The 24,935-nt window shown below is 53.5% G+C and overlaps 1 protein-coding gene across 2 annotated transcripts in view; it reads left to right on the top strand.

Moving 5' to 3' along the window:
* COX10 (cytochrome c oxidase assembly factor heme A:farnesyltransferase COX10) overlaps window positions 1-20,775 on the top strand; it is a 109,075-nt gene extending 88,300 nt beyond the window's left edge. The window contains exons 6-7 of one of the 2 annotated variants that reach the window (XM_082373366.1): window positions 6,341-6,573; window positions 18,932-20,775. In XM_082373366.1, the coding sequence (XP_082229492.1) occupies window positions 6,341-6,573; window positions 18,932-19,335 (637 nt within the window). In that variant the 3' untranslated portion in view covers window positions 19,336-20,775. Of the gene's footprint in view, window positions 1-6,340; window positions 6,574-12,943; window positions 13,111-18,931 lie in introns of those variants that run through there. The other variant, XM_082373367.1, reaches the window with a different exon arrangement.
* The last annotated feature ends 4,160 nt before the right edge of the window (window positions 20,776-24,935 follow it).

The following is a 24,935-nucleotide window of genomic DNA, read 5'->3' on the forward strand; positions in this document are numbered from 1 at the left end:
CAGGCCAGCACAGTCAGCACCGGAAGGGTCCTGTCGGCTCAGCCTGCGTCAGCTTGGCCAGACGCAGGCCAGGCAGGACCGGCGTCACGGTGGTGATAGTGTAGCGGTGGGTCTCCAGATCACCTGGGTTCCTAACGAGTTCCCAGGTGATGCTGCTGCTGTGACTGGTCCAAAGACCACGCTCGCGACAGAACCACAGGTGCAGAGGGTCTGCCAGCAGGTCCCAGCGAGACCCTCTCCCTCGGGTCACCCCAGCCCAGGGAAACCCGAGGAAGCCTCCTGTTGGCCTTCCTTCTGGTCTTAACCTCTAGAAATCAGGCCTCCGAGTACCACCTGAAGTGTGGATGAACTGCTGAGGAATTTAAGTGAGGAAAAAAAGATGTCAACAAAAATTTTAAATAAAGAATAAATAATAAAAGGAGAAATAATGCGGGGCAGGTTGGGGTGGGGTGTCTCTCCCCAGCTTTGGGATACTTCCCAAAACCCATGAACAGGGAGACTAGGTGGGTTTTTTGATCAAGGGCTGAGCAGTGTGATTAGGAGGAAGAGTGCTCTGAGTAATTGACCTAAAATAACAGGAAATCAGTCTTTGACAGTGTTGCCTTTCAGGTCTCTGAGATTTAGCTCTGAGCACATTTTATGAGACTAAGGCAGAAAATCATAGTTGTATTTAACAGAGATGAGAAAGGAGTGCGCTTTCCTAATCTTTTTCTGTATCAAAAATAGATCTCTTTATTAAAACAGCTAAACTTAAGCAACTTTAATATCGCCATGATATTTAAGGCTTTCACGGTAAATCCAACTTGAAAAAATAACCCAGATACCACTTGATGTATTTCCTCTTTATTCTTGCTCATCCTCTTCCTACTTCCGGCTTCAAAAAGAACCCTTCGCTTCTTTTACTGATGTATTTTCACTGTGTGCAAAGATTCTAACCAAAACCCTGTGGGTCACCCTTCGTTTACTTAACTCTTTTATTCTGCCTTATTTGAAACAAGGCTTCTGTTAACTTCCGAAGTTACGTAAAATGTAACAAAAGTGATCAAAAAAGTCAACAAAAAGGAGACATGGGAGAGACAAGGAGAGGGAAAACCAGGAGCTAATAAACACGGCAGCGTGATCGCCCTGGGGTCAGCCGCCGAAGGCCGCCTGGAGGAGGGGGCCCGGCCCTGCTGCCCGGCTTTACCCACCGTGGGTTTGGGGGTCTGGAAGGTAGATTACGGCTACTGGCCACCTGAGTGCTGTTTCTCTCAACTGAGCATTTGATAAAAATGGTGCAGTGGGGTGATCGCGATTCATTTTCCTCAAAAACACGCCTAATGGGGACCTCTCTTGTGAAGGGAGTGAATGCTGGCCCTGCTGGCACGCAGGGGGCTCCTTCTCAAAAGCAGATCTGATCGTTTCCTTCCCTGATGTAAGAAGCAGAGGGAGCTTCGTGGACTCTGCATCTGCCTAGAGACCTCCCCGTGGCCCTCCCGACCTCTGCTCTCTCACCCCTCCGGCCCCCAAAGCACGCTGCCCCACACTTTGCCCGCCTCCCATCCGTCCGTCAGGGTTTGGCTTCAACATCCCCCGAACTTCCCGTGTCTGCTCCACACCTGCGCTCACACTGGGCTCCTGCTCCCGGAAGGCTCGCCCCTCACTTGACTGTTCCCACCTGTTTCACTGTCTCCCACTCTGGGTTAAGCACCCTCAGGATGAGGACCATGTCTGTCTTGCTCACCGTATTACATCCCAGGTCTGTCCATTTTTTCAAAGAAATGGAGTGCTTCCCAGTCGTTTCCACGTCAGGGAATGCAGTAGGAAGTTAGGCCACGTGGGCAGTGGGGTGAACTGAAGGAGCTGTGAGCCCACAGGAGGCTGCTGCCAGCTGAAGACCCCAACCGCCCAGCGCCCTGCAGCCCCCAGAAGTGAGAGCGTCAGTAAGTGGTATTAGACCAGTGCCCCCCGCATACCAGTTAGAGGGTGAACCCCGGGTTACCTGAATGAGCCCGCAAGGAAACCCGAGTACAGGTCCTGGTTCCAAGTCTCAGTTTCTCATCTGTAAAATGGGGATAATACTATCTACCTCAGTAAACTTGTTTGACTTTGTTCATTTTTGTTTTGTGTTCAATGCCGCCGTGCCCAGTGTTGATACAGGTTCTGGGAGTTGGCTTTCTCATATACTGCTGGTGGGAGTGTAAACTAGTATAAACTCTTGGGTACAGGCTGGGGTACAAGTCAAAACCCCTAAAAATGTTCATATCATCTGACTCAGTGATCGGGGAACTTATCCTCAGAATGTATCATAATCAGAGCTGTGAACAACGACCTGTCTATGAGATATTCATCCCAACATTATTTCTAATTAAAAACTGGAAAAATGCTGTGTCCAGAAAGACATACTGATTGAATTAACTGCGGTATATCCACGGAATAGGCCACTATGTAACTATTAATGATAATGGTGTAAAATAATTCTTAACTGCATAGGGAAATTATTAAGATATATTGAAAATAGAATAAGCAACAAAACCACAATTCATTGTGTTCTCAGTTTTTGTTTTTTTTTTTTAAAGAGCCAAGCAAAGCAATTCTTTCTTTCTTTCTTCATTTTTGGCTGCATTGGGTCTTTGTTGCTGCACGTGGGCTTTCTCTAGTTGCGGTGAGCGGGGGCTGCTCTTCGTTGCGGTGCGCAGGCTTCTCATTGTGGTGGCTTCTCGTTGCGGAGCACGGGCTGTAGGCACGCAGGCTTCAGTAGTTGTGGCATGCGGGCTTCAGTAGTTGTGGCACGCAGGCTCTAGAGCACAGGCTCAGTAGTTGTGGCGCATGGGCTTAGTTGCTCCGCAGCATGTGGGATCTTCCTGGACCAGGGCTCGAACCTGTGTCCCCTGTATTGGCAGGTGGATTCTTAACCACTGCACCACCAGGGAAGTCCCTGTTCTCAGTTATTTTTAAAGTAGATGTATCATTGGAAAAAGGCTAGAAAGCTATAAACCAATGTTTCTTTGAAAAGCTAATTTAGAATCTTTTGTGTGATTTTCTGTCCTTCCAAATTTTTGGAAATGAACATATGTTACTTTTATGGGTTTTTTTCCGCCCTCTCTCCCTCTCTCCCTTCTTTCCTCAAATGTACGGGGGAGAGTAAGTACTTATTTTTTAATTTTTTTAAATTTAATTTTATTTTTTAAAAATTTTTATCGGAGTATAGTTGATTTACAATGTTGTGTTAGTTTCAGGTATACAGCAAAGTGAATCAGTTATACATATACAACTATCCACTCTTTTTTTAGGTTCTTTTCCCATATAGGCCATTACAGAGTATTGAGTAGAGGTCCCTGTGCTGTACAGTAGGTTCTTATTAGTTATCCATTTTATATATAGTAGTGTGTATATGTCAATCCCGTCTCCTGATTTATCCTTCCCCCCACCCCATCCCCTGGTAACTATAAGTTTGTTTTCTACATCTGTGACCTTACTTGTGTTTTGTAGATAAGTTCATTTGTACCCTTTTTCTAGATTCCACATATAAGTGATATCATATGATATTTGTCTTTCTCTGTCGGACTTACTTCACTCAGTATGACAATCTCTAGTTCCATCCATGTTGCTGCAAAGCACATTATTTTGTTCTTTTTTATGGCTGAGTAACATTCCATTGTATATAAGTACCACATCTTTACCATTCCTCTGTTGCTAAACATATATGTTTATGAAAAATAGAGCACAGGAGTGTACACTTCACAGAATTAGTCATTGGGGCGCTTTTACCCACAACATGAGCCGACCCCAGGCTCCTTGGATCAGGAAGGAAATGGGTTCCCTGAGGACCCGGGCGCTGAGAATGGTCATCCCTACCTGGGTGGATATCCTCATTTTTGTTTACATGGTTTGTCAACCTACCCAATTTTCATTCGTGCCCCTGAGCACGGATTTAAACACCAAACTTGAGTCTCATGATTTTGTGTGATTCCGACAAGGGTCAGAAACTAAACTTCCACGTAAAATCGCCTATCTCAATAAATTAAATTCACGCTCACTTTTGTAAAAGGGCTTTTTACAACACTAATACCTTTGAATCCAACTGGCTTCCACAGTCCTTGGAGAAGGAGTGAACAGCCTTTTTTTTTTTCCACAAGGTCCAATTCAGGAAAAATAAAAATGTTTATGAGCCACATTTTTCTTCCACCCAAATAAAACTAGCTTTTCAGAGTCCCATAGGGAAAAAAAAATCTGTTCTTATAAGCTATAAAGTACCTGATTGAAAGAAGAACAGCGGTTACAATTTTTGCACTGCTTCTTAGCCATTTCAGTTCTACTTTCTGGACCAATGTGAGAGGTGACCCCAGGTGTCTTCCTCCCCGTGCCCCTGGAAAACTGTGTGTCTGCTCTACAGGGAAGCTAGGTGGTCTAGGTCACATGGTGTGTATCACATGGTGTTATCCAGGTCGCAGCAGAGAGAAATCTGCTTCAGTAGGTGTGAGGGAGAGAGTTGGGGCCGATAGCAGAGGGAGGGATGGGGAAGTCAAGGCTAGTTTGGGTTTGGAGGGGATGGTCAGACCTTGGAGAAACGTGAACAAGGCCGTTGACATGAGGATGTGGCTCAGTGGAGGGAGAAGGTGAAAGACAGACCAGGGAGGGGATTACACAAGAGCAAAACTGGAGCGTTTACCTTTAAAAATGAGAGAGAAAATGGGAGGAAGAAGTCAAGATGAAGGTATCCATCACTCTTAGTAAGAGGGAAGGATGTCTGTTGAGGGGTTGGGGGCTGGAGGGGGTCTGGGGCCCTGAGAAGCAGGAGAGAAGTTGCCACCATCACGCTGAGGACCGGGAAGGGAGAAGAGCCCTGGCTGAGCCCCAGCGCGGTGGGCCGTCGGGTGGGAGTGTTGGAGGGGGGCCAGAGCAGCTCGAGGGCCTATGGGAGGCGTCATGCATGCACAATGCAGAAGAGGTGGCGGAACGGGATGGAGATTCACCCCCCGGGGTTGAACACGCGCCGAGTCTCAGGTGTGGTTCCTGGTTCTTCATCAGCGGCGCCTTGACAACAGCATACCCCTTGTACAGTTTCTCTTTCCATCAAGACTCCCATTTGGCTGGGTTCCACCTGCGGGCCCAAGCGGTCACAGCCTGGGAGGAAGGGGTCAGTGCCGGTCCCCACATCAGAGTGGGAGCCAGGATTCTGCAAGGGCCCTTCCCCCTTCACGGGCCCCCGCCCCGAGGTCCCCTGGTCTCCAGCCCGTGGGCTCTCCTGCTCCCCGGACCCCCCCCCCACCCCGCAGCTCGTGTTTTTCCTCGAAGGACAGGCAGGCAGTGTCACGGACGCGGCCGCACCCACACGCGTGCCTGCAGGACGTGAGTCAGCCTCCCTAAAACCAGAGCCCCCTCAGAGCTGCACCCGTGACGCCTGCGTCCCCGCGGGCACGTGCTGAGGCCTGCGAGTGAGCCGTGGCTTCTCCAAGGAGGAGACAGGCTCAAGCTCCCTCCTTAGGTTTCTTCAGGGGAGTAAAGAAGCATGCAGATGGGCAGGGACTAGTAGATGCAATTTATCCACACTTCGGAAAAGCGTTTCACAAGAGGCCCTGGAAGTCCACTTTCAAAAACAGGTTCTGCTGAGAAGCAGGCTTGCGGTCATCTTTAGCGCTGTAGACTTTTATCTGACAATTTACGTGTAGGGCGTTGTGCCACCTCTTTTGAAAGCTGTGTGTCCATAAACCACGGTCCGGCCGGGCAGCGCGATCACCACGGGCGGCCCGTGGTGTCTCATTGCCGGCACAGAGCTGGTGCCGTGCTGAGCCTGTAATTTATTACATGTAGTGGTACTCGGACACACTGTCCTTACGCATTAGTACTAACTGGGTGATGTTTTTAAATAAAGAATGAGTAAATGGACAGAATGGCTTCCAGAAGTAAGATACTGGTTTTTGCCCAAATCCTAAATCCTGGGTTCCGAAGGGTTCGTCTGTCACGATCACTTAACTTCCCACCAGCTGTGCAACAGAACCGCGTGCAAAGCGGGTGCCGTGTCGGGCAGCCCTCGCGTCAGCCCTGGGAGGAGGTGGCGGTCACTGCTGCTCGGATGAGGCCGGGGAGGCCGGGAGGTCCGCGGCCTGGGAGGTGGGGCAGGGCCTCGGCGGCCTCCACTCCCTTCACTTTGTTAGTCCCGGCTGGCAAAGCCAGGAGGAGCAGCCCGAGCTCCTGCAAGCCAGTCCCTCCTCGTTCTAAATGTCCTCCGGAGGATGTCCTGGCTCAGGGCAGAGGCCAGGCCAGCCCCGCCCCCCAGCTCGCTTCCCTGTACCTGTGCCCCACGTCGCGATCGCCTGGAGCTGAAGGTGACGGCCCTGTGTCCTCTGCTCTCTTCCAGCCCGTTGCTAGCTGTGTCCTTTGCCGCTTGCTGTGCAGTTCCGGGAGTCGCCCTTCTGACCTGGGGCGTAAACCCACTCACCGGAGCTCTGGGGCTCTTCAACATCTTCCTGTACACCTGCTGCTACACCCCGCTCAAGAGGATCAGCATTGCCAACACGTGGGTGGGAGCCGTCGTGGGCGCCATCCCTCCCCTCATGGGCTGGACCGCGGCCACGGGCAGCCTGGATGCTGGTGAGTGTCTCTGCGCCTCTCCACAGACCCGGGGCCTGGGTGCTGGCCCCGCGAGCTCAGGGGCTCTTCCATGCGCTAACACCGCTGGTCAGAGGCCACTTCCTTCCCTGAGCTGCGGTACTTGGTGGTAGGTGCTGTTCCATTCGGTACCAGTCCTTTGGCAAGTGTGCGGTTGTGGCCGTCGGAAGTATCGAGCGCAGAGCTGCAGGGAGACCGTGTCAGCCTGGCTTCCGGGTGAACAGATGCTCTCACCAGTAGGGAAGGGCCGAGAGAAAACAAAGGGCAACAGGTAGAATGAGAAGAAAGCACCTGAAAGTCAGGAGCCAAGGCAGGCCTGGTGCTGCGTGGGGTCGGTCCCGGTCCTGGAGGAGGTGTCAGGGCCGGCCCGGGCACAGCGGATGCTGCCTCGTCAGCAGGCCTCCTGCACCAGCTCTTCGCTCCCCCAGAACCAGACTGTTTTCCCTTCTTAGGAGAGGACAGACTATTTTCATTAGTTTCTAATTTATTTTTATATGATTTGCTTACATTTTTCATGCTGTCTACAATAAAACCATTGAAACATTCCTCCAGTTTTTTGGCTGGGATGTCACAAGTAAATTTGTGGGGTGAAAATAGCTCCTTTTTACCATCTGTAAGGGAAGTTTCACAGTCTAATTAGTCAAGTAATTAGTGTTTTTGACTGACGCTTAGGAAGGAAGTGGTGAGGTTTCCTGCAATATATGTAAGTACATATTTTTCACATGAGCGATCAAAAAGCTGTTGACCATAAACCGTTGCCCTAGAAGCCACGTTTCTGAAACGTTTTTGTAAAAGCTCTTACACTCCCATTTGGAAGCTTACAAAGGCAATTGCACCTTTACCGGATTGCCTCTTACAATGGCTTTAATATCCTGTAAATGTTGGCGTTTCATGAATCTGCGAATATAATATTCGAAACGTACGTGCTCGTTTGTTCTGTGATGAGCCTGAAGCCAGTCTCCTGCGAGCGGGAGACGGCATCAGCCCCTCGGTGAAGGACTCAGCCCTGGGGGACGGGGCTTGGGTTCGGAGCGCGCCCGCCCTTAGCTGGCTGCCCTTCAGAGCCAAACTTGACCTCCTTACGCGGTGTCTCCTCGCCTCCCACCTGGGGCTAGAAAGACCCTCCCTTCTCATGGAGCTGTTGTGAGGATTTGCTGACTTGTTATTAAATCTCCCTCAATCATAAAGCTGGTGTTAATTAGTACAGATGAAGGAAGGTCGTGAGATGTGATTCATTGGCAGACTCTGAGCGGTTCCCGATTGTTCCCTGGCCGTTGTTTTGGGACAGGCAGATGCCTCCCGGCTTAGCGGGGAAGAGCACTGGGTCCATCAGCGATCTGTGTCTTGGGTGAGGGAAGTGGGGGGGAAAACATGGACGGCTCTGGCATCCCTGGACCAGATGACGCATGAGCTCCCCCCACCCCTGGTGTCAGCTGTAAATTTAAAGAGCCCACCTGGGTACTGCCGAACCTCCTGGTCAGATTCCTGCTGCTCAGTTCCGCCTGGATCCCCACCCTTGACCCAGCTAGCCGCCCCCTGCTGTGCCCTCCAAGCCTTTCCAGTAATCGCCCGGACACTGGAAAGCAGGCGAGTCGCTCCCAGGCTCTGCCTCCCCGCCCGCCCCGCACTGTGTGCTCTGTTCCATCCATGTCCTCCTGCCTAAGCCCTCGGATGCCTGCTCCAAGCCACCTGCCTGCCTGATGGACACAGCCCAGACCCTGTTCAGTTTCCTCAAACCTGTCACAAGGAACAAGGCACCAAAAACTACCTTTTCTGTCCAGGGAATCCCAGCCAGGGCCAGGGTCAGGGTCAGGGCCAAGTGTGACAGCCCCAGGGACAGGTATCGCTTGGAGGTATGTGAGGGCTGTCCAGTCCAGGGCCGTGGAGAACTCAGTCACCTTTGTCACGCAGGGTCCTCGGACCCAGGTTCTTGCTGAAGGCTGGAGGCCCCTGGCAGTTTCCTGCAAAGAGCTTGGGCTTCAGCATGTGTTCGAGCTGCCTCCCCGGAGGCCAGAGAGAGAAGGAGCTTTTCAGTTCCTCCCACTTAGGACGCACATCCAGTTGGAGCCCTTATTTGTTCAGCCACAGTCCGGATCTGGCCAAACTGCTAATGGGCATATTTAATTTTTTTTTTTTTTTTTAATTTGAGGTATAGTGTTTCTGCAATCCAAAGTTAATCGTTTGTATACAAACTCATTCATGAGGAGCAGCTCAGGGGCAGGCTGTACCTTGTTTAGGTAGCGGCCTGAAAATGCACGTTTGTCTTGAGAAACGAGACCCTTCATCTACCTGAACTGACCCTGGCGTAAAGCAGAGCAGCCTGAAAGGTTTGTATAGCCACAAAAGAAGGTCCTTTTGCAGTTTTTGCGATTGACTTCTATTATATCCCTTTTGTATAAATCTTGAAGGTGCATTGTGGGGCACACAATGACAACATGGTTTACTGCCCCCAGAATCCTTAATCACCACAGATCAAATCACACACCCAAAGCCTTGTGAGGTTTATACAGAAAGAGGAATGCTACTTTAAATAATGCTTGCAATTGCTTCAAAAGTTTCAAAACATTAATTCGATAGGTAGAGCCAACTTGAGCTAAGCAGTAGATCTTTGGATGAATTGAGTAAATGAAATAATGGATGAATGAAACAGTGAATAAGTAGCTTCCGTTTTAAAGATGAAAGAACTAAGGTATTCCAAGGTCAATCGCCAGGTATATATTGAGCATCACCTATGAGTACAGAAGGAAATGACACAAAGAAATAAGGCAGAATCTGAGAGAATGTAGTTGAAAGATTTTTATTCCTGGATTTTAGGGACTAAGTCGGCTATGACTTGATATAGTTTTACCATCTTCTCGAACTGCACTTTGTACTGTGGCAGCCACTAGCCAAAGTCCAACACGATGGTGCTCAAGCTTTAGTGCACATCAGTCACCTGGATGGAGGGCTTGTTAAAACTCAGGATCCTGGGCCCTTCCCCCAAAGTTTCTGACTCAGTGGGTCTGGGGAGGTGCCTGAGAGTCTGCATTTCTAACAAGTTCCCCCGTGATGCTGATAGCCCTGGTCCAGGGACCACACTTGAGAACCGCCAGTCTGAAAAGGCAGAACCAGCGAGCGCTCTTGCTGTTAGAATGCCCGGGAAATACCGAGGGATTTGGGCCAAGGGCGTGGCAGATGGTATCATCAGAGATGCGCCAACAGTGTCATCTGTATTATTCACCGAGGTTGTTGCATCCCTTCTGGGTTCTTATCTCAGGGGACGTGTTTGTTTGAAGGAGCCCTTCTGAGAAAAAACAGCCAGCAATGTTTCCTTTCTTCTGTGGTATCTCCGAACCATCTTGTCTTTAAACCTCCAAAAACCGGTCACTGTGGAGCAGCCACGAGGAGAGAAGTGTTTGGAAAACTCTGCCGAGCTTTTGCTGCTGGGGAGGGAGGGGGAGGTGGGTGACAGAGGTGACAGAGGCCCGCTCGGCTCGCGCCTTCCCGAACCGTCCCCCCAGCCGCCACTGCGTGCGGGGCCCTGAGACATGCAGGGTCACTGAAACCCAGTCCCGGTTCTCACTTGTGTCTCACGTCTCAAGAGTCTTCAGGGAGAGGCAGGCCGGTGATCAAGTATTTCCCTGAGCAGAGAGCTTTAGCGGGGGGCTCCGGGCTCTCTTAAATTGGCCCCCAAATCGGCCCAGGAAGACTTCGGAGCCGACTGACTTCTGAGTTAAGTCACGGCCCGTTAGTTGAGGAGGGAAAGTGCTTTCCAAGCAGCGGAAAGTGTGTGCACAGGGGTTGGTAGGCATGCGAGTCTACACCGACCGAAATCCGTGCCTCCGCCCCAGGACGCCGCATACCAGCCCCGGCATCATTTCAGTCGCCGTCCCCCTGACCAGGTGGACTTGGGCTAAAGCCCTTTCCTGGGGCTTGGCAGACATTGGTTACGATTGGAGGGGCAGCAGCTCGGGGCCGTGTGCAATGGGGATCCTGAAGCCTCACCTTCAGGGTCCTGCCTCGAAGGAACTGACTCTGGTTGGGAGGAAAGATACCAGGTTTGTAGCTACAGAAAACCACGTGCTTCCCAGACGGCCGACAGAGTGAAGAAATGCAGTGTTCGGAAGCACCCTTTCTCCCTTCTTAGCATCTAGATCTTTCTGTGGTTTTTGTGGTGGCCACGGGGCCAATCAAGACCTCCAGGGGCCCGAGCACGGAAGAGAAGGTGCTGCCTTCCCGCCTCCAGTAAAGACTTGAAACATAAGACAGCCATGGGGTTCTGATTTCTTTTCCCCACAACAGCATTGTTGTTGTTGGTTTTGTTTGTTTTTACCACTAGTGGAAAAGAATTTCTCCCTGTTCTAGATGCCCCAGTGGTGTGGGTCCAAAGCCTGTGCTTGATATGACCCTTCAGAATCCAGCTCAGTGTGGGTGGGCGAGTGAGGCGAGATTGATGGGCAAGGGGAGCGGGTGAGGTGAAGACAAACAGACTAACAGATGGAAATTGTAAAAGCTAAACAAACATTAGGTGTTCTTGGTGTTTGCTGCTTTGTAGCTGCACAAAGAACTGTGAACAGCTAGCTCTTCTCTCCCAGTGGAATTTTTGTTTCAGAGTGTGCCAGCCCCAGCCAGGGCCCAGCCCCAAAAGCGCTCTTTGTGTCAATAGAGGTGATCATTACAGTGGAATTTTCTCCTGTGTCCATTCTCTGAGACCCAGGCTTAGACCTTTCCTCCCACCTGCCTAATTACTTTGCTTTTTTTTTTTTTTTTTTTTTTGGGCTTAACTGATGTTAACAGAAAACATTAAAAATGCTTAGCAACTAAAACTCAGGAAGGCCCAGTAAAGAGGGCTGGCCCATGGTGCAGCCAGCTTGCTGCCTTAGGAACGGAAATGCTTGCTTTGACTCTGCAGGCAGTGGCCAGCAAGGAGACAAGTGACCTGCACGCCCTGGGGAGGGGTCTGGGGGTGGGGGGCGCACCGCGGATAAGTGCCCGACCACAGACGCTCCTGCTCGGCCCGGCCTGGAGCCGCACACGGTAGCCTCTCAACAGCGTTCACCTCCAGAGACGGTCTAGTTTATCCCGAAGCCTTCAGGTTAAAGTCCCTTCCCCTTCCCCCGTGCCAAAGCCACCTCTCTTCCCATCGCCCCCATTTCTTAAAAAGGCTCAGATTCTGTTTTGTCATTTTCCTATATTTGAATAAATCCCCGGTCTTGGGTGTTTATGGCATGCTTCTGGTGACTGCCTTGAAGAGATTTGTAAATGGCCTTTGGTTTGTAATTCAGATGTTGTTGTGTGGTCAACATTAATTATGTCAGCCAACATTCAGTTACAAATGAGGACTCTGGAGACGGACTCTTATCAGGAAGTGACATTTGACAGATGGATGGTTCTAGTAACAAAAAGAGAATGAGTTTTTTTAGCCTCAGCTGGTAAACTACAAAATGTTAAATACTGTTTCACTTTATTTACCTCCTTTATTCTGGGATGAGAAGGTAGAATAGAATTTACTCACTCATTCATTCCACAAATATTTATTGAGGGCTTACAAGTACCAGGCACTGTTTAACCCAAGCCCTTTTGAAGATTTCCTTTAAAACACTGCCTCACTTTGAAATCAAACTCGAAAACGAGTAAATTCCTTTTGTGTGAGATTTTTCCATAACTAGTCTTAGAGCTTGAGATTGATTAAGATAAATGACATTTCTAAAGACAGAGTGACCAAGAGACGTTACAGGAATATTAGCAAACCAAACGATATTTAGAGCCCTCTTCTCTTCAAAGACGAAGAAACAAAAGTCTGAGAAGGACAGTATGAGAAACACGCAGCGAGCCGGAGGTCGGCGGTGTAATTGGCGACCGTTTGGCACAAAATGCGCCCGGCCTTGTCACCCCCGGGTTGCCTAGTTGGGCAGGATCACAGGAGCTGGACCACAGTAGATGAGGCCTGGCCCGCAGTGCACATTTAATCAGTTCTGTTCAACAAACAGATGAATGCTCGGGTGATAAAGGGACAGGCCTTCAAGTGTGAGCTGAGGAGTGGGGAGCAGGTGAGTTTCCTGGAGCACCCACAGAGGCTTGGAGCCCCCAGGGAAGCGGGGGGAAGCGGAGGAGAGGGGTCACCTTCCTCAGAGTCGGGGCTTCGTGCTGCCTCTGCTTCCGAGTGTGCTTCACATGAAACCCCGGGTGGCTCCGCATGGACGGCGGGGCGTGGACGGCAGGGCGGGGACCGCGGAGAGTGGACCGTGGAGGGAGGGCAGGAAGAGCATCCCTTCTCCTCGCCGTGCCTCTTCACCATTCCCCAGTCACTGCCAGAGCATTCTTCAAGGGCAGGCGGCCATTGCCGACTCTATTTTCTATTTCCTATTTCCAGGGGACTTTTCATCTCCCCTTTGTCGCCATGCAGTTGATGAACTGGCCCCCATCCTCTTCCCTTTCTCTGCGGCACTGTGGAAGTTCATCACGTGGGGGAGGCTGACCTGTCCCACAGGCGCCTTGTGTTCACCCTCAAAAGAAGGGCTTTGAAATCGCTGACCATGAAGCTTTGGACTTGGCTGTGCTCCCCCAGCCAGCCCCAGTTTACATGAGCACGACACCCCAAAGCTGCTGAGGGCCGCGTGGAGAGGGAACCCACTGTCCGCAGAGGGAGGACTGCCCGAGCGCAGCACGGGCTTCACTGGACCTGCGTCTCTCCTCCTTTTCAAGTCCCTGCGTGGGCAGCGAAGGGCAGTGAATGGTTGGGGTCGGGGTGGGAAGGGTTGAATGTAAGCCCGCCAGGCAGCAGAGAAAGCGAGCTGAAACCACTGAGCTCCATTCCAGAGGACTGTGTTTTGGAAGAGCCCATACAGCGTCAGAGCTCCAGCTTGGAGACTTTTGTCTCCACTCTGTCGGGAAGCCATTTGGCTGGGATTGCCTTGGCTTTGTTTGCCAACAAAATGATGGAAGTACGCTACGGACCTGAGCAGAGGGGACAAGGGTGAGGGTCTCCGCCTGCCGGTGTGGCGTAGAGACGGTTGGGAGATGTTCCGAGAGTATTTTCCAAGAGTCACTGGGAAGACACTGGCTGGCCTTGCCTCACCTAAGGAGCCCCCCTGATCGGAGAGGGTGCCAGGAGATAAGGGTTCCCCTCAGCTGGTCACACACAGCACAGTCGACGAGCTCACCTCTGTTTTCTGTGTGTGGAGGGAAGGAAGGAAGGCCGCAGACACCTGGCCCTTCTCTGGAGTTGCCTCCAGGCTTGGATCGTGGTGTCACGATCTCAGGAAGTTGCTGTCCTCTGGAGAGTCCGTTTGCATAGATAGGCCAACTATCTCACAGGTTCCCGTATCCTGTCTATTCATAGACCAACAGATATTTGATTAAAAGAAAGGAAGCAGACAGTTCTTCTGGATATGATTAAACCAAGTATGTATGAAGATTCTGCAGACCGGTAGGAAAATGAGAACACACATTGAAAAGAAGGAGAAAACGCATGGCTTGTGTGAATGGATTGAACCTCAGAGACCATCTTTGAATCTCAGTTTACATACCACTTCTTCCAGGAAGCCTTCCCTGACCTCTCCAGGGCCGACTGAGGTCTTGCTCCTGTGTGCTCCCCTGAAGCCCTGCACTGAAGGTGGCATTCCTGGGCTGTGATCCCTTGTGTGTTGTCTCTGTCCCTGGCCAGACTCCAGCAGAGGCCTTGAGAGTAGACCGTGCCTGCCCTATAGTGGGCGAACAGTAAATATTTGTTGTCACAGACCATGGGCCCAGTAAAAACAGATTGCTTTGTGGGGGTGAGGCTGAGGTGAAGCCTTTGAGTCAGGAAACCGAGGGCTTTATGTTCCCCCCACGAGGAAGGTGGGTTCCCCCAAGGCCTCTGGACTAATTCCAGCCTTCCTGTTCTAGCTCGCCTTATCTTGATGGAGACAGTCATTTGTTTTACATCTTTTACAGGAGCCGAGGCCTTGCAGCCCATCCAGGAGAGCTGTGTGGGGTGGGGTTTTCTGATTACACTCCTTGAAGGCTAAGCTGTGATTTCTAAAGCTCTTTCATCTGTGACATGACCCAAACCCCTACCCAATTTCCTCTCCCAGAGAAAGCAGCATGCCACTCTTACGAAAGTGATTTTTTTTTTAATTATGTTATTTGAAGGAGAAGCATAACTAAAAACGTGTATTGAGCAAAACAGAATACTCCAATTGGCACAGGAAAAAAGACGGCTTTTGAGAAAGACAAGCAAGATTCCACGTGGGAGCCTGATGTCTTAACCATTTCAAGCCTGGTTTCCTGGCTGAATTGGCTCTTTCTCGGCTATTGCAAGAGCAAAACAGCCCCTGAGCCCTGACTTACCTGTCCCCTCCCCCGTCTCTACGTGATCCCTGATGCCATTCCTGTGGGGACACAGCTTGGTCTTGTCGGCCCCCCCAGACTAGGGCTGCGCTCAAAGCCTCCGAGTGGCCCGGTGCCCCGAGAACCAGTCACGCTGCCTCCTCTGTGCTGGCCCCTCTGACATCCAGAGATGGCTCTATTTTGCCATCGGAATACAAAGGAGAAGTCACCTTCTGTCGCTCTGTTTTCCACTTCACTTGTACCTGGGTGGTGCCCCCTTCCCTTCTGTCTTGGCTAATTCCCCAAGGGTGCTCACTGTCAAGAAAAATATTACCTGTGTGTTTGTAATTGAACAACCTTGGTTGTTTTTTGTTTTTTTTTTTAAGTCACCAGCACTCTTATCTTAGTAAACGGGATTTCTCCTTCCGGCGAGCCTTCCTCTACTCTGCTCCACTGGCATTCTGATGACCACCTGGCAGTCCCTTGTTACCATTTTCAATTGCTGTTTGGCAACAGCTTTCTAGGAGAAGGTGCTGGTACGTGGTGCCAGGGGTGCTGAATAGCCTTGGGCAAGTTACTTAATCTCTCTCATCTATGAGATGAGAGCAGCTGTGCCTGTAGGAAGGTGCCGGGAGCAGGAGAGCATGCACGTGATTCCCCTCCGTGGGCCTGCGTACAAGCCTCCAGGCCTTCGTGGGGACGGATGTCTGATGGGCAAACCTAAAACGGCCACAGATAGAACCTTCACGTCTCCACTGTGAACCGTGCGGGTCCCCCCGGAGGAAAAGGCATCAGTGTGTGCCACTCCAGTGCCCCCCGACCACCTGTCCTCTCGGTGGTCTCTACCGCCTGTCCCCCCTCCCTGCTCTCCGCTGCTCTGCGGGAGATGCCCCTCCCCATCGGGTGTGCAGGCACCCTGAGACCCGGCCCCGCCCTTGTTGGCGGTCTCCTCACTCCCCGTGCCTCCCCGCCGCCTGCACGTCTCCCAGAGACACGACGAGTGACTCTTCCCAGGACCAGTGCAGTTGGGACGTGGCTCACACGCCACCTTTGGGGACGCCTTCCCTGAGCAGCCACTCCCAGGTCGCCCGTCCTGCCGCCCTCTTTTGATTCTCTGAGTAGCAGCCGTCAGTGTCGCCTCATCGTGTGCGCCTCCCGCTGGACCCCGTGCAGGGCTCTGTCGCTTTGGCCGCTGCCTCTCTGGCCTCCAGGGTCGTACCTGGTGGGTGGCTGACGCCGTCCTCTGTTTGCCACCAGATTCAACAAATAGTAGCTGCTTCTTTTTTTTTTTTTTCCTGGCCCCGTGGCATGCGGAATCTTAGGTCCCCAACCAGGGATGGACCCTGCGCCCCCTGCAGTGGAAGCGCAGGGTCTTAACCACTGGACCGCCAGGGACGTCCCAGTAGCTGCTTCTTTTGCTGTTCAAACTGGAGTGTGTCTACATGAACGAAGATGTATATATGTGCTACTTATAGACACGGTTAAAATGGTCTGGGGGGGATGTGACAGCCACCCTACCGAAATAGGGACCCTAAGGGCAAGCCTTTGTTATTTTCCTCCTGGATTGGAAGGCTGACCAGGCGTTGGTTGACTCATCAATAAAGATCCAAAATGAAGAGCGGGTTCCCTCCTCTGATCCTCGCCGGCAGGTGCGTGGCAGGACTTGGGAGCCCACACTTACTTTCTGGAGGACTCTCAATGATTTGACTGTGTTCTCTCCTGGTGAGGGTCCTGTGTTAGCAGTCGCCCCCCCCCCCCGGACCTCGCCCTCTTTTTCTGCACATTCCCACAGACGAGGGGCTCAGAAGACCTGCATCACCACCTAAGATAGGACAGTGGGTGCACATGCTCAAGCCCCCTGCAGGACAGTGCTTCCCAGGGTGGGTTCCAGTGGGTCCTCAAGCTCCCAGTTCTCGGATCAGGGGCCCCAGAGGCAGGTGGGGGTCTGAGACACAGGGAACCCCGAGTGAGTCAGCGTGTCCGGGACCCTCCGAGGAGGACGGAAGCGGGGGCAGTAGACGGTCCTAAGGTTCACACGTCAGTGCTGGAAACGGGGGTCTTGGGAATGGCTTTTGTGGAGCAGTTCTCTGTGCACATGTGCTCCGGGGCTGGGCTGGAGGACCCTTTGCCCGATGGTATGCAGTGCTTCTCTCTGGAGATGAAAGAAAGAGGAACAGACCCTCACGGAGTTCACATCCCGGAGGGAAAAGGAAATAGGTAATGACGGGACAGGTGGCTCACTCCGTGGGGGACGCATCGCAGCCCATACCCTCCTCACGACTTGCCCTGTGGATGTCCCAAGGGTGTGTCAGACCGAACAAACCGGAGTTACCCTCAGGAGCTGCCCTGCACGGCTTCCGGGTGTGTCCTCTAGGGCGCGGGGTCTCCGGGCACCCCTGGGCCCAGGAATCGCTCCCGACGTGTCCCTCCCTTCTCTGCACTCACGTCCTGTCACCTTTGCCTCCTTGGTCCCTCTCAGGCCCATCTCTCCTGCTCCACTGTCACCGCCCTGGTCCTCACTCCCCTCTCTTCTCTCCTCTCCTCTGCTGAGTGATCCATCCAGAGCTGCCTGGGCCCCTCCTGTGTCTCCTTTCACCAGGGCCCCTTTCCTCAGCCCCTCTCGCCACACGCACACATGCACTCACGCGTTAAGACCCCTCCATGGCTTTCTGCTGCTTCTAGGATGGAACAGTCCTTGGCACCGCCTGCAGAGCGGGGGCGGGTGGCCCTGCCCGTCCCTCTGGCTGATCCTGGAGCCTGGCCCCGCTGCTCTCTGCACTCCAGACACACGCCTGCCTTCTTTATTTTAATTTACTTTTTAAATTATCATACAGTAAAATCGACCTTGTTGTTTTGTTGTACAGCTCTGTGGATCCTAACACACGCCCTAGTCTTCCTGTCATGCCTTGACTGCCGCGCCCCCTGCCCGGGGGCCTGGATTACCGCACTGGCCTGGTCACTCCTCCCTGGGCGCAGACGTCCTCCTCTAGACGTCCGCTTCGCTCCACGCGCTGCGCCCCGTGCCCTGTGCCCCCCGTGCACATGCTTCCGCACAGCCGCCGCGGGCCTCTGGATGCGCGGCTCTGGGGGAACCCGGCCCACGTGGCTTGGCGCCCACGCTGCATCCGCGGTGCCTGGGCCGCGCTCGCCTCTCAGTAGGCGCTGGGGGAACGCGCCCTGTGTCAGGAGAGGAGGAATGAACCGTCCGCTCAGGAATGGCTGTAGCCCCTTCCGGAAACCCGGCTCAGTGCCGCGGGGGAGCCGGCGTTGAAAGCAGACGGGCTCCCGCTGAGTTCCTCCTTCACCTCTTGTTGGAGAACGTAGCATCATCTGATTCGTTTGCTTAATGAGGATTATAAAACCTACCTCAAGTCCTGCAGTCGGATTAAGTGAGGTGACTGTAGAAGTCTTTGTTAGAAGGAGGCACTCAGTAACTGGCAGCCTTCACCCCACCGTGTTGGGGGCAAGATCCAGTTCCGGAGAAAGGGTGCCCAGGTGTTCACCTGTCCTGAGCAACCGCACAGCCTCTGCCCCTGCGCCGCTCTGCGTATTTAGGTTGCACTGGGGAGACCCCCGCCCTCCCTGCGGTGAGGGCCCTGCGCCCCGCCTGCTGCCCCGTCCCCGGTGCCGCCCATAAGGACTGCGGTTCTGTCGGTGCCGAGCGGGGGGTGCCACCTGCCCGGAGCGGCCTTCCACTTCGCTGCCCAAGCCCCTCACTCGCGAGCCGGCTGGTGGAAACAGAGCTAAAAGCCCGGCCCTGAAGGCCCTCTGGGACTGGGCCACCCCTGAACGTGACCTCCCTTGTTGTCGCGGTGTTGGCACCGCAGGGGGCGGGGGGCGGTCAGGTGCCACAGGTGCTCACCCTTGTGGGAAGCCTCCCGCCCCCGCCCGCCTCCATCTCCAAGCAGGGAGGGGAGCGCAGACGCGCGAGGACCCGAGGGAGTCCGGCTTGCGGGGTGGGAGTGCACCGCCAGGGCCGGCAGCTGTCGGAAAGGGGGCCTCTGTAGATCTCTGATGACAACGTGTCTTGCTTCCCCAAACCTCTGTGCAGGAGCCTTTCTTTTGGGAGGAATCCTCTACTCCTGGCAGTTTCCTCATTTCAACGCTCTGAGCTGGGGCCTCCGCGAAGACTACTCCCGGGGCGGCTACTGCATGATGTCGGTCACCCACCCGGACCTGTGCCGGCGCGTCGCCCTGCGCCACTGCCTGGCCTTGGTCGCAATGTCCGCCGCGGCCCCGGCCCTGGACGTCACCACGTGGACCTTCCCCGTCATCGCCCTCCCCATCAACCTGTACATTTCCTACCTCGGCTTTCGGTTCTACAGGGACGCAGACCGGAAGAGCTCCCGGAAGCTGTTCTTCTGCAGCCTCTGGCACCTGCCCCTGTTCCTGCTGCTGATGTTGACCTGCAAGCGGCCGGCTGCGCAGGGCGACGCGGGGGGGCCGCAGAGCTGACGGCAGACCGGCGCGTGGGGAGAAGCGAAACACATCCAGGGAGACGCACAGGTTTTTTTTTTTTTTTCCCTTTGCTGTTAGGCAAGGATATTTTGGTAATTCCAAAGCACCAGGAGAGAAGTCGCTGCGTTGAGAACGAGATTGTAAACTAATTTGGTGCTCGGTGATCACTCGACAACTCTTTCCACGGTGATATCCAAAATGCTCCCCAAATAAGAACTGGGTTGGCTCCGCAGGTTTACGTAAGGAGAGCATTCCTCTTTGAGGGTCTTTACGGAGCTCTTCCTCTAACCCCACCCACTTGTCCTCTCCCTCAGGTAGAAGTGGGAGCGCACCTTCCCTTCGTAGCTCCTCCACGCACGCTCCCCAGCTGCCGACCGGGCTGGCCGGCCGAGGCGCACACTCGCACGCTGGTATCTGTGGTTCCGTGGCCTCTGGTCCCTCGCCGGCTGTCAGAAGCAATGCAGGCTGCCAGTCGCAGCCCCCCTTCCTGTGAATGAGCCAGGGCCCCCGGGTCCAGCTTCCTCCGTCCCACACACACCCTCAGCCTCATCTTCCCTCAGACGATAACAGAACACCAAGGACAAGCTGCTGCCCAGCGTCTGCGGGAAGAATTCCAAACGGTTGTCTGGGGAATCTCAGGCTGGACCACCCACCGCCCACCCTATCACGCATCGGCATTTCAGAAACGCCAGGGAATCAAAGGCATCTTTAAAGTTCACTTTAAAATATGCGAGGTGTCAGAGCGTTTCTTTCTGGAAGGGTCATGCTAGACTTAAAGCTAGAAATCCCTCCGGCTCTGACCCATCTCGTCCTCTCCAGTCACTGCTGCGGTCATCGGCTCGGCTCAAGGCTGAGTGAGAGGGGAAATCAGAAAGGGGCCAGCCGGCCCACATAGCTCACATTCTTGTCCCTTTAGTGAGGAACACATTTCCATCCTGCTATCTTCTAAATTCAGAAATTAGCCTCCACACGTCCGGTGGCTTGGAGAGCCGGAAGCAGGAGCCGGACTCCGGATGGGGATGCTGAATGGTCCCGGGAGGCGCATGGGTCCCCGCAGACAGGGGTGGCCTCCGCCACCAGCAGTCTCCTCAGCCCTCACGTCCACCTGCTTGTCCACTGTCTGTCCCGTTTGCCAGAAGGTCTTGAAGCTTAACAGGATACTTTAGTTACTCAGTGCCCCCGAAGGAATCCAGTTGGGAATTTATGCAACCCTTAAACAGTGCCTGCAATATGCCTGTTCTCTCAAAACTTTCCAAAGCGATTGCAGATAGCATCTGATCTCTGTCTCCGCTTACCTGAAACATCACCTCTTGGCTGCGTCCAGGTCGCACTGTGGGAAGTGGCACGAGTGTGTCTGGTGGGGACATCCACAGCCCTCAGATTTGTAAAGCGAGTTGGTTCTCTTCCTGCTGCAATAAACCAGCACCTCAAACCGTAGTGTGTGTGGCGTCATTCGACTCCATCTCCGGTTCCTGGTGGAACCGATAACGCTTGCCTCACTTTCATGAGCTGGGAGGAGAGCAGAACGCCCGGGGATGTTTCTTATCGAGGGGGTGGAAGCAAGCAGCCTGCGCTCCCGAAAGAATCCGCCTGACACCCACCCTCTGCTCTGGATCACCCAGTCTCTCCCTTCCCCTCCCTTCAAAACCATTGCCCTGGAAATGGTCCTTGGGGCCTCTCTGACCTCCTGACTTGTCGTTCCCCGGCTCAGAAAATACAGTGCCCAATGCGCAGTCTGCACAACAAATGATGTCTCAGCTCCTTGGCGCTCAGACCCCAGGATGAGAACCTTCCACGGGAACCCCTCACTGCCAGCCCCCCCCCCACCCTGCCGCCATGCTGCTTCTCACACCTCCCTGGGGCTACCCTGTGCTCAGACGACCACCTTCCCAGGCCCCTGCCCCTTCATCCCTGCGGGAACGTGGAATTCACGCTCCCATGACCCCCTCAGCCCTGGAGCCCAGACAGCTGCTCGGTCACCTGGGCTCCTGACGTCCCGGGGCTTCACCTCCACGGCCCGGTGTTCCGACCCTGACCGACGAGCAGCAGCACTTCCCGGACGGTGAAGCCCCTGTGTTCCAAGCATCCCTCGGCAGGTCTCTGGGGAGTCCTGTCACCCCACTGGGGAGGCACGAGCACGTGCAGAGGACCTCCCAGGGGCCCGAGGTTAAAGACACGAGGGTCTGAGTCTGCTCCTCCTGGCGATGCCCTGGCCATGTCGGGAGCCCAGCCTGGGACACACTGTCTGGACCTGATGTGCAGAGTTCCACTCAGCCTGTCGGGCCAGTGGCTGCAGGGACAGGACTCAGCCCGGGGGCCCTGACTCAGGAGGGGGGCCACACGGGTAGGAGCAGGAGCCTGCGCTTCGAAACGGGATTGCACTTGGGCTTTATTTCATAATATGGCAAACTAATGACAAGGAAAGGGGTCATGTCCAGTTTCCTTATTTAGCTTTTTAAGAAACACGATTCTTAACACGGTATTCCTTCTGACTCTGGGAAAATTGTACCAACTTCCTTTTAGTAAAACCACTGTATCCGTTGTGGATAAAACCAAATTTCACCAAAGGGTCCGTCTCTGTAGGCCGACGGTGAGGGGGATGCCGGTCGTTGCCTCTTGCCAGGATTGGTTTGTGTTTCCAGACATAAAAATAGGGTCTGCCTTGCCCAATCAAAACACCTTCATCGCACTTTAAATACACTTTGAGTGCCCCACGCCCTGATGCTAGAGGGAAAAAACAAGGCTGTCGGAAACTGTGCTTTGCTCTGCGGATGTACAGAGTTGAATTTCCCTCTGACCGTTTATTTTTTCTCAGTCCATCCTCACTCCTTTTGCTTTGTTAAGAAAATAGCTGGGACTCAGCACTCCTGTGCCCCACGGCAATGCTGGGACCAGAGCAAAGCTTTTTCTGCTTGCTGACTCAGGTGTGATGGGAGACTCACTTCTCTGAGTTCAGCTGGAGTCAGGGTCTCTGTCCTCTGACCTCCACCCACCCCACCCCCTTCCCAGCACGCTCCTCTTACAGCAGGACACTTGTAACTGACGGCAGGAGGGACTCAGGGGAGAAAGGTTTTCGGGAAATGCCCTCTTGACCTTTCTAATGACATGCTCACAGCCCAAGAGATTTTGACTTAAAGAAGAACTGGGTTGGGATGTTGCCTTGCTTCTTCTCTGGAATCATCGGCCAGCTAGCGATCGTCCACAAAGCGCTTCGTGTCGGGGGCACGTTTTCTCCATCTGTCTTGTAGGATCAGTGGCGTCAACTGACAGGCAACTAAATAAAACGCAAGTGGAGAACAAACAGGGTCGAGCAATCGACTTGACTGCTGCCCCACGGCACTTTTTCCCCAGTGTCGAGAGCAGTGCTTGGCCCAGAGCAGGTGCTCAGTAAGTGCTTTTTAAAAAATTATTATTATTATTTTTATTTTTGGCTGCATTGGGTCTTCATTGCTGCACGCAGGCTTTCTCTAGTTGGGGCGAGAGGGGGCTACTCTTCGTTTCGGTGCACAGGCTTCTCATTGCGGTGGCTTCTCTTGTTGCAGAGCACGGGCTCTAGGTGTGCGGGTTTCAGTAGTTGTGGCACGTGGGCTCAGTAGTTGTGGCTCGCGGGCTCTAGAGCGCAGGCTCAGTAGTTGTGGCGCATGGGCTTAGTTGCTCCGTGGCATGTGGGATCTACCCGGACCAGGGCTCGAACCCGTGTCTCCTGCATTGGCAGGCAGATGCTTAACCACTGCGCCACCAGGGAAGTCCCTCAGTAAGTGCTTTTTGAGTGAATAACCCCATCTGGTCTACGAGAGGCCCCTGTGGTCAGAAGGACAGGGTCTGTTAGCCCGGGATCAAGAAGGAACTGATTGGGAAAGCTGTTTATAACAAGCAGTTTCGTGAGAGAAAATGGCTTGTAAACCGTCCTTATCCCACTGCTGGGACAGTCCCCGGTCCCACCCCCCCACCCCCGCAGGACAGTCTGGGGCTGCACCGACCAGAGGGCCCTTCCCCGCTTCCAGACCAGCACCCACAGCTTCTCTTGTTTCTGGAATCTCCCTTCTCTGACTTCAGACCACCGCCCCACCGCCCCACCATCCCTGCTGTGTCTCCTGGGGCACCTGTCAGTGTGCAGGCTGCAGGTGTTACGCACCTGTCCATGCACCGTCTCCCTGCCCCACCATCAGATCCTAAGCCCAGTAAGGCAAAAGCGTCTGCTTCTCATTGCTGGATCCACGGGCACCCAGAATAGAAGGGACTTGGGAGTGACCACGAGGCGGGTGCTCCGTCAGTGAGCAAAGGAATGGATGGGTGGCTTTAGGGCAGGTGCTGGGGCCGGAGGAACACTTGTCTCGGCTCCACTGGGACCAGCGCGGGGTGGGGGGGTGAGTAGGGCACACACCCCATGTGACTGAATCCAGGGCAGACGCAGCTCTCGACCTGTCTTGTGAAGAAAACAGCCAGAGTCGAGCCAAGATGATTACTATCATTCCTTCCTGATGTTACTCAGTCTTTGTTTTCCAAAGTGTGGTACATTTTCGCTCTTTCCTGTGTCTTCAGGGCTGTCTTGGCTCAATGACTTAGCGGCAAGGAGTTCTTAGTCAAGTCGGCTTCTTGGCCTCGATTTTTCTTGCTCTCTCTTTTTGCTTTTTCAAATGCGTTAGCAGAGAATCTAGTGTCTAGCTCCGTCTTCTTCCCGAATCGTCACCCACCTCCGGCGGGTGAGAGCCAGCCCATGCGTCCAGGTCAGCTTAAAGGAATAGGACCCCGATCTGGCTCATAAGCTGGGGGGCTGCCTAGGAAGTGGAAGCCAAGAGAGGGAGAATCCCAAGTGCAAGACGGCAGGTCGGCCAGGCTGGGGGTGAAGATGGAGTGCCAGGGTCTTGGTAAAAGCCAGTGTGTCCTCAGCAGACAGCTCCTACCCGACAGCTGCTCTCTCTAAAGCAAAGCCCAGAACAGAGCTGGGGATGGGCAGGAGGGGGGAGGGGAGGGGAGCAGAGGAAACTTTGGAGGAGACAGAGCAGGGTGCTTGGCTGAGTAACCCTACCCCAAACACCTAAAGAGGGGCCAGGTGACAAGATGAACAATCCCGGGAGCATTAGCTGGGCTAACACAAACACGCCCTCCACCCTTCCCACCCTCAACAAACAGACAAACACAAACCAAACAAAGCATCCGTGAGGGAAGAGGCACCTGCCCCTCTGTCATCCACTGAGCAAGTGACCGTCCACGTGCCGTGAGCCGGGCCTGGTGTGGGACAAAGGGACGAACCCAGCTTTGGCCGCGACCCCCAGGAGCTCACTCTCCGGAGAGTTCTCAGGGAGGGAGTGGAAGGCGCATTCCAGCTTCTTCCCCAAAGTCCTTCTGTTCTAGGTACTTTGGCCACACAACTAATTGGCCGGGAAGCAACTTTGCTGAAAGATAAAATAACAAAAAAATAAAAGAGGGATGTTAAAAAGGACATGATGGTACATGAGAAATGAATAACAAAATTAGAAAGACTATTGCAAAATCAAAATATCTGAATACATTTAAAAGGTGTGTAGGGCATTCTCTGATGCCAGTGGTTGGGACTCTGGGCTCTCACTGCCCAGGGGCCTGGGTTCAGTCCCTGG

Source organism: Balaenoptera borealis, assembly GCF_965194805.1.
Source record: "Balaenoptera borealis genome assembly, chromosome: 20".
NCBI lineage: Eukaryota > Metazoa > Chordata > Mammalia > Artiodactyla > Balaenopteridae > Balaenoptera > Balaenoptera borealis.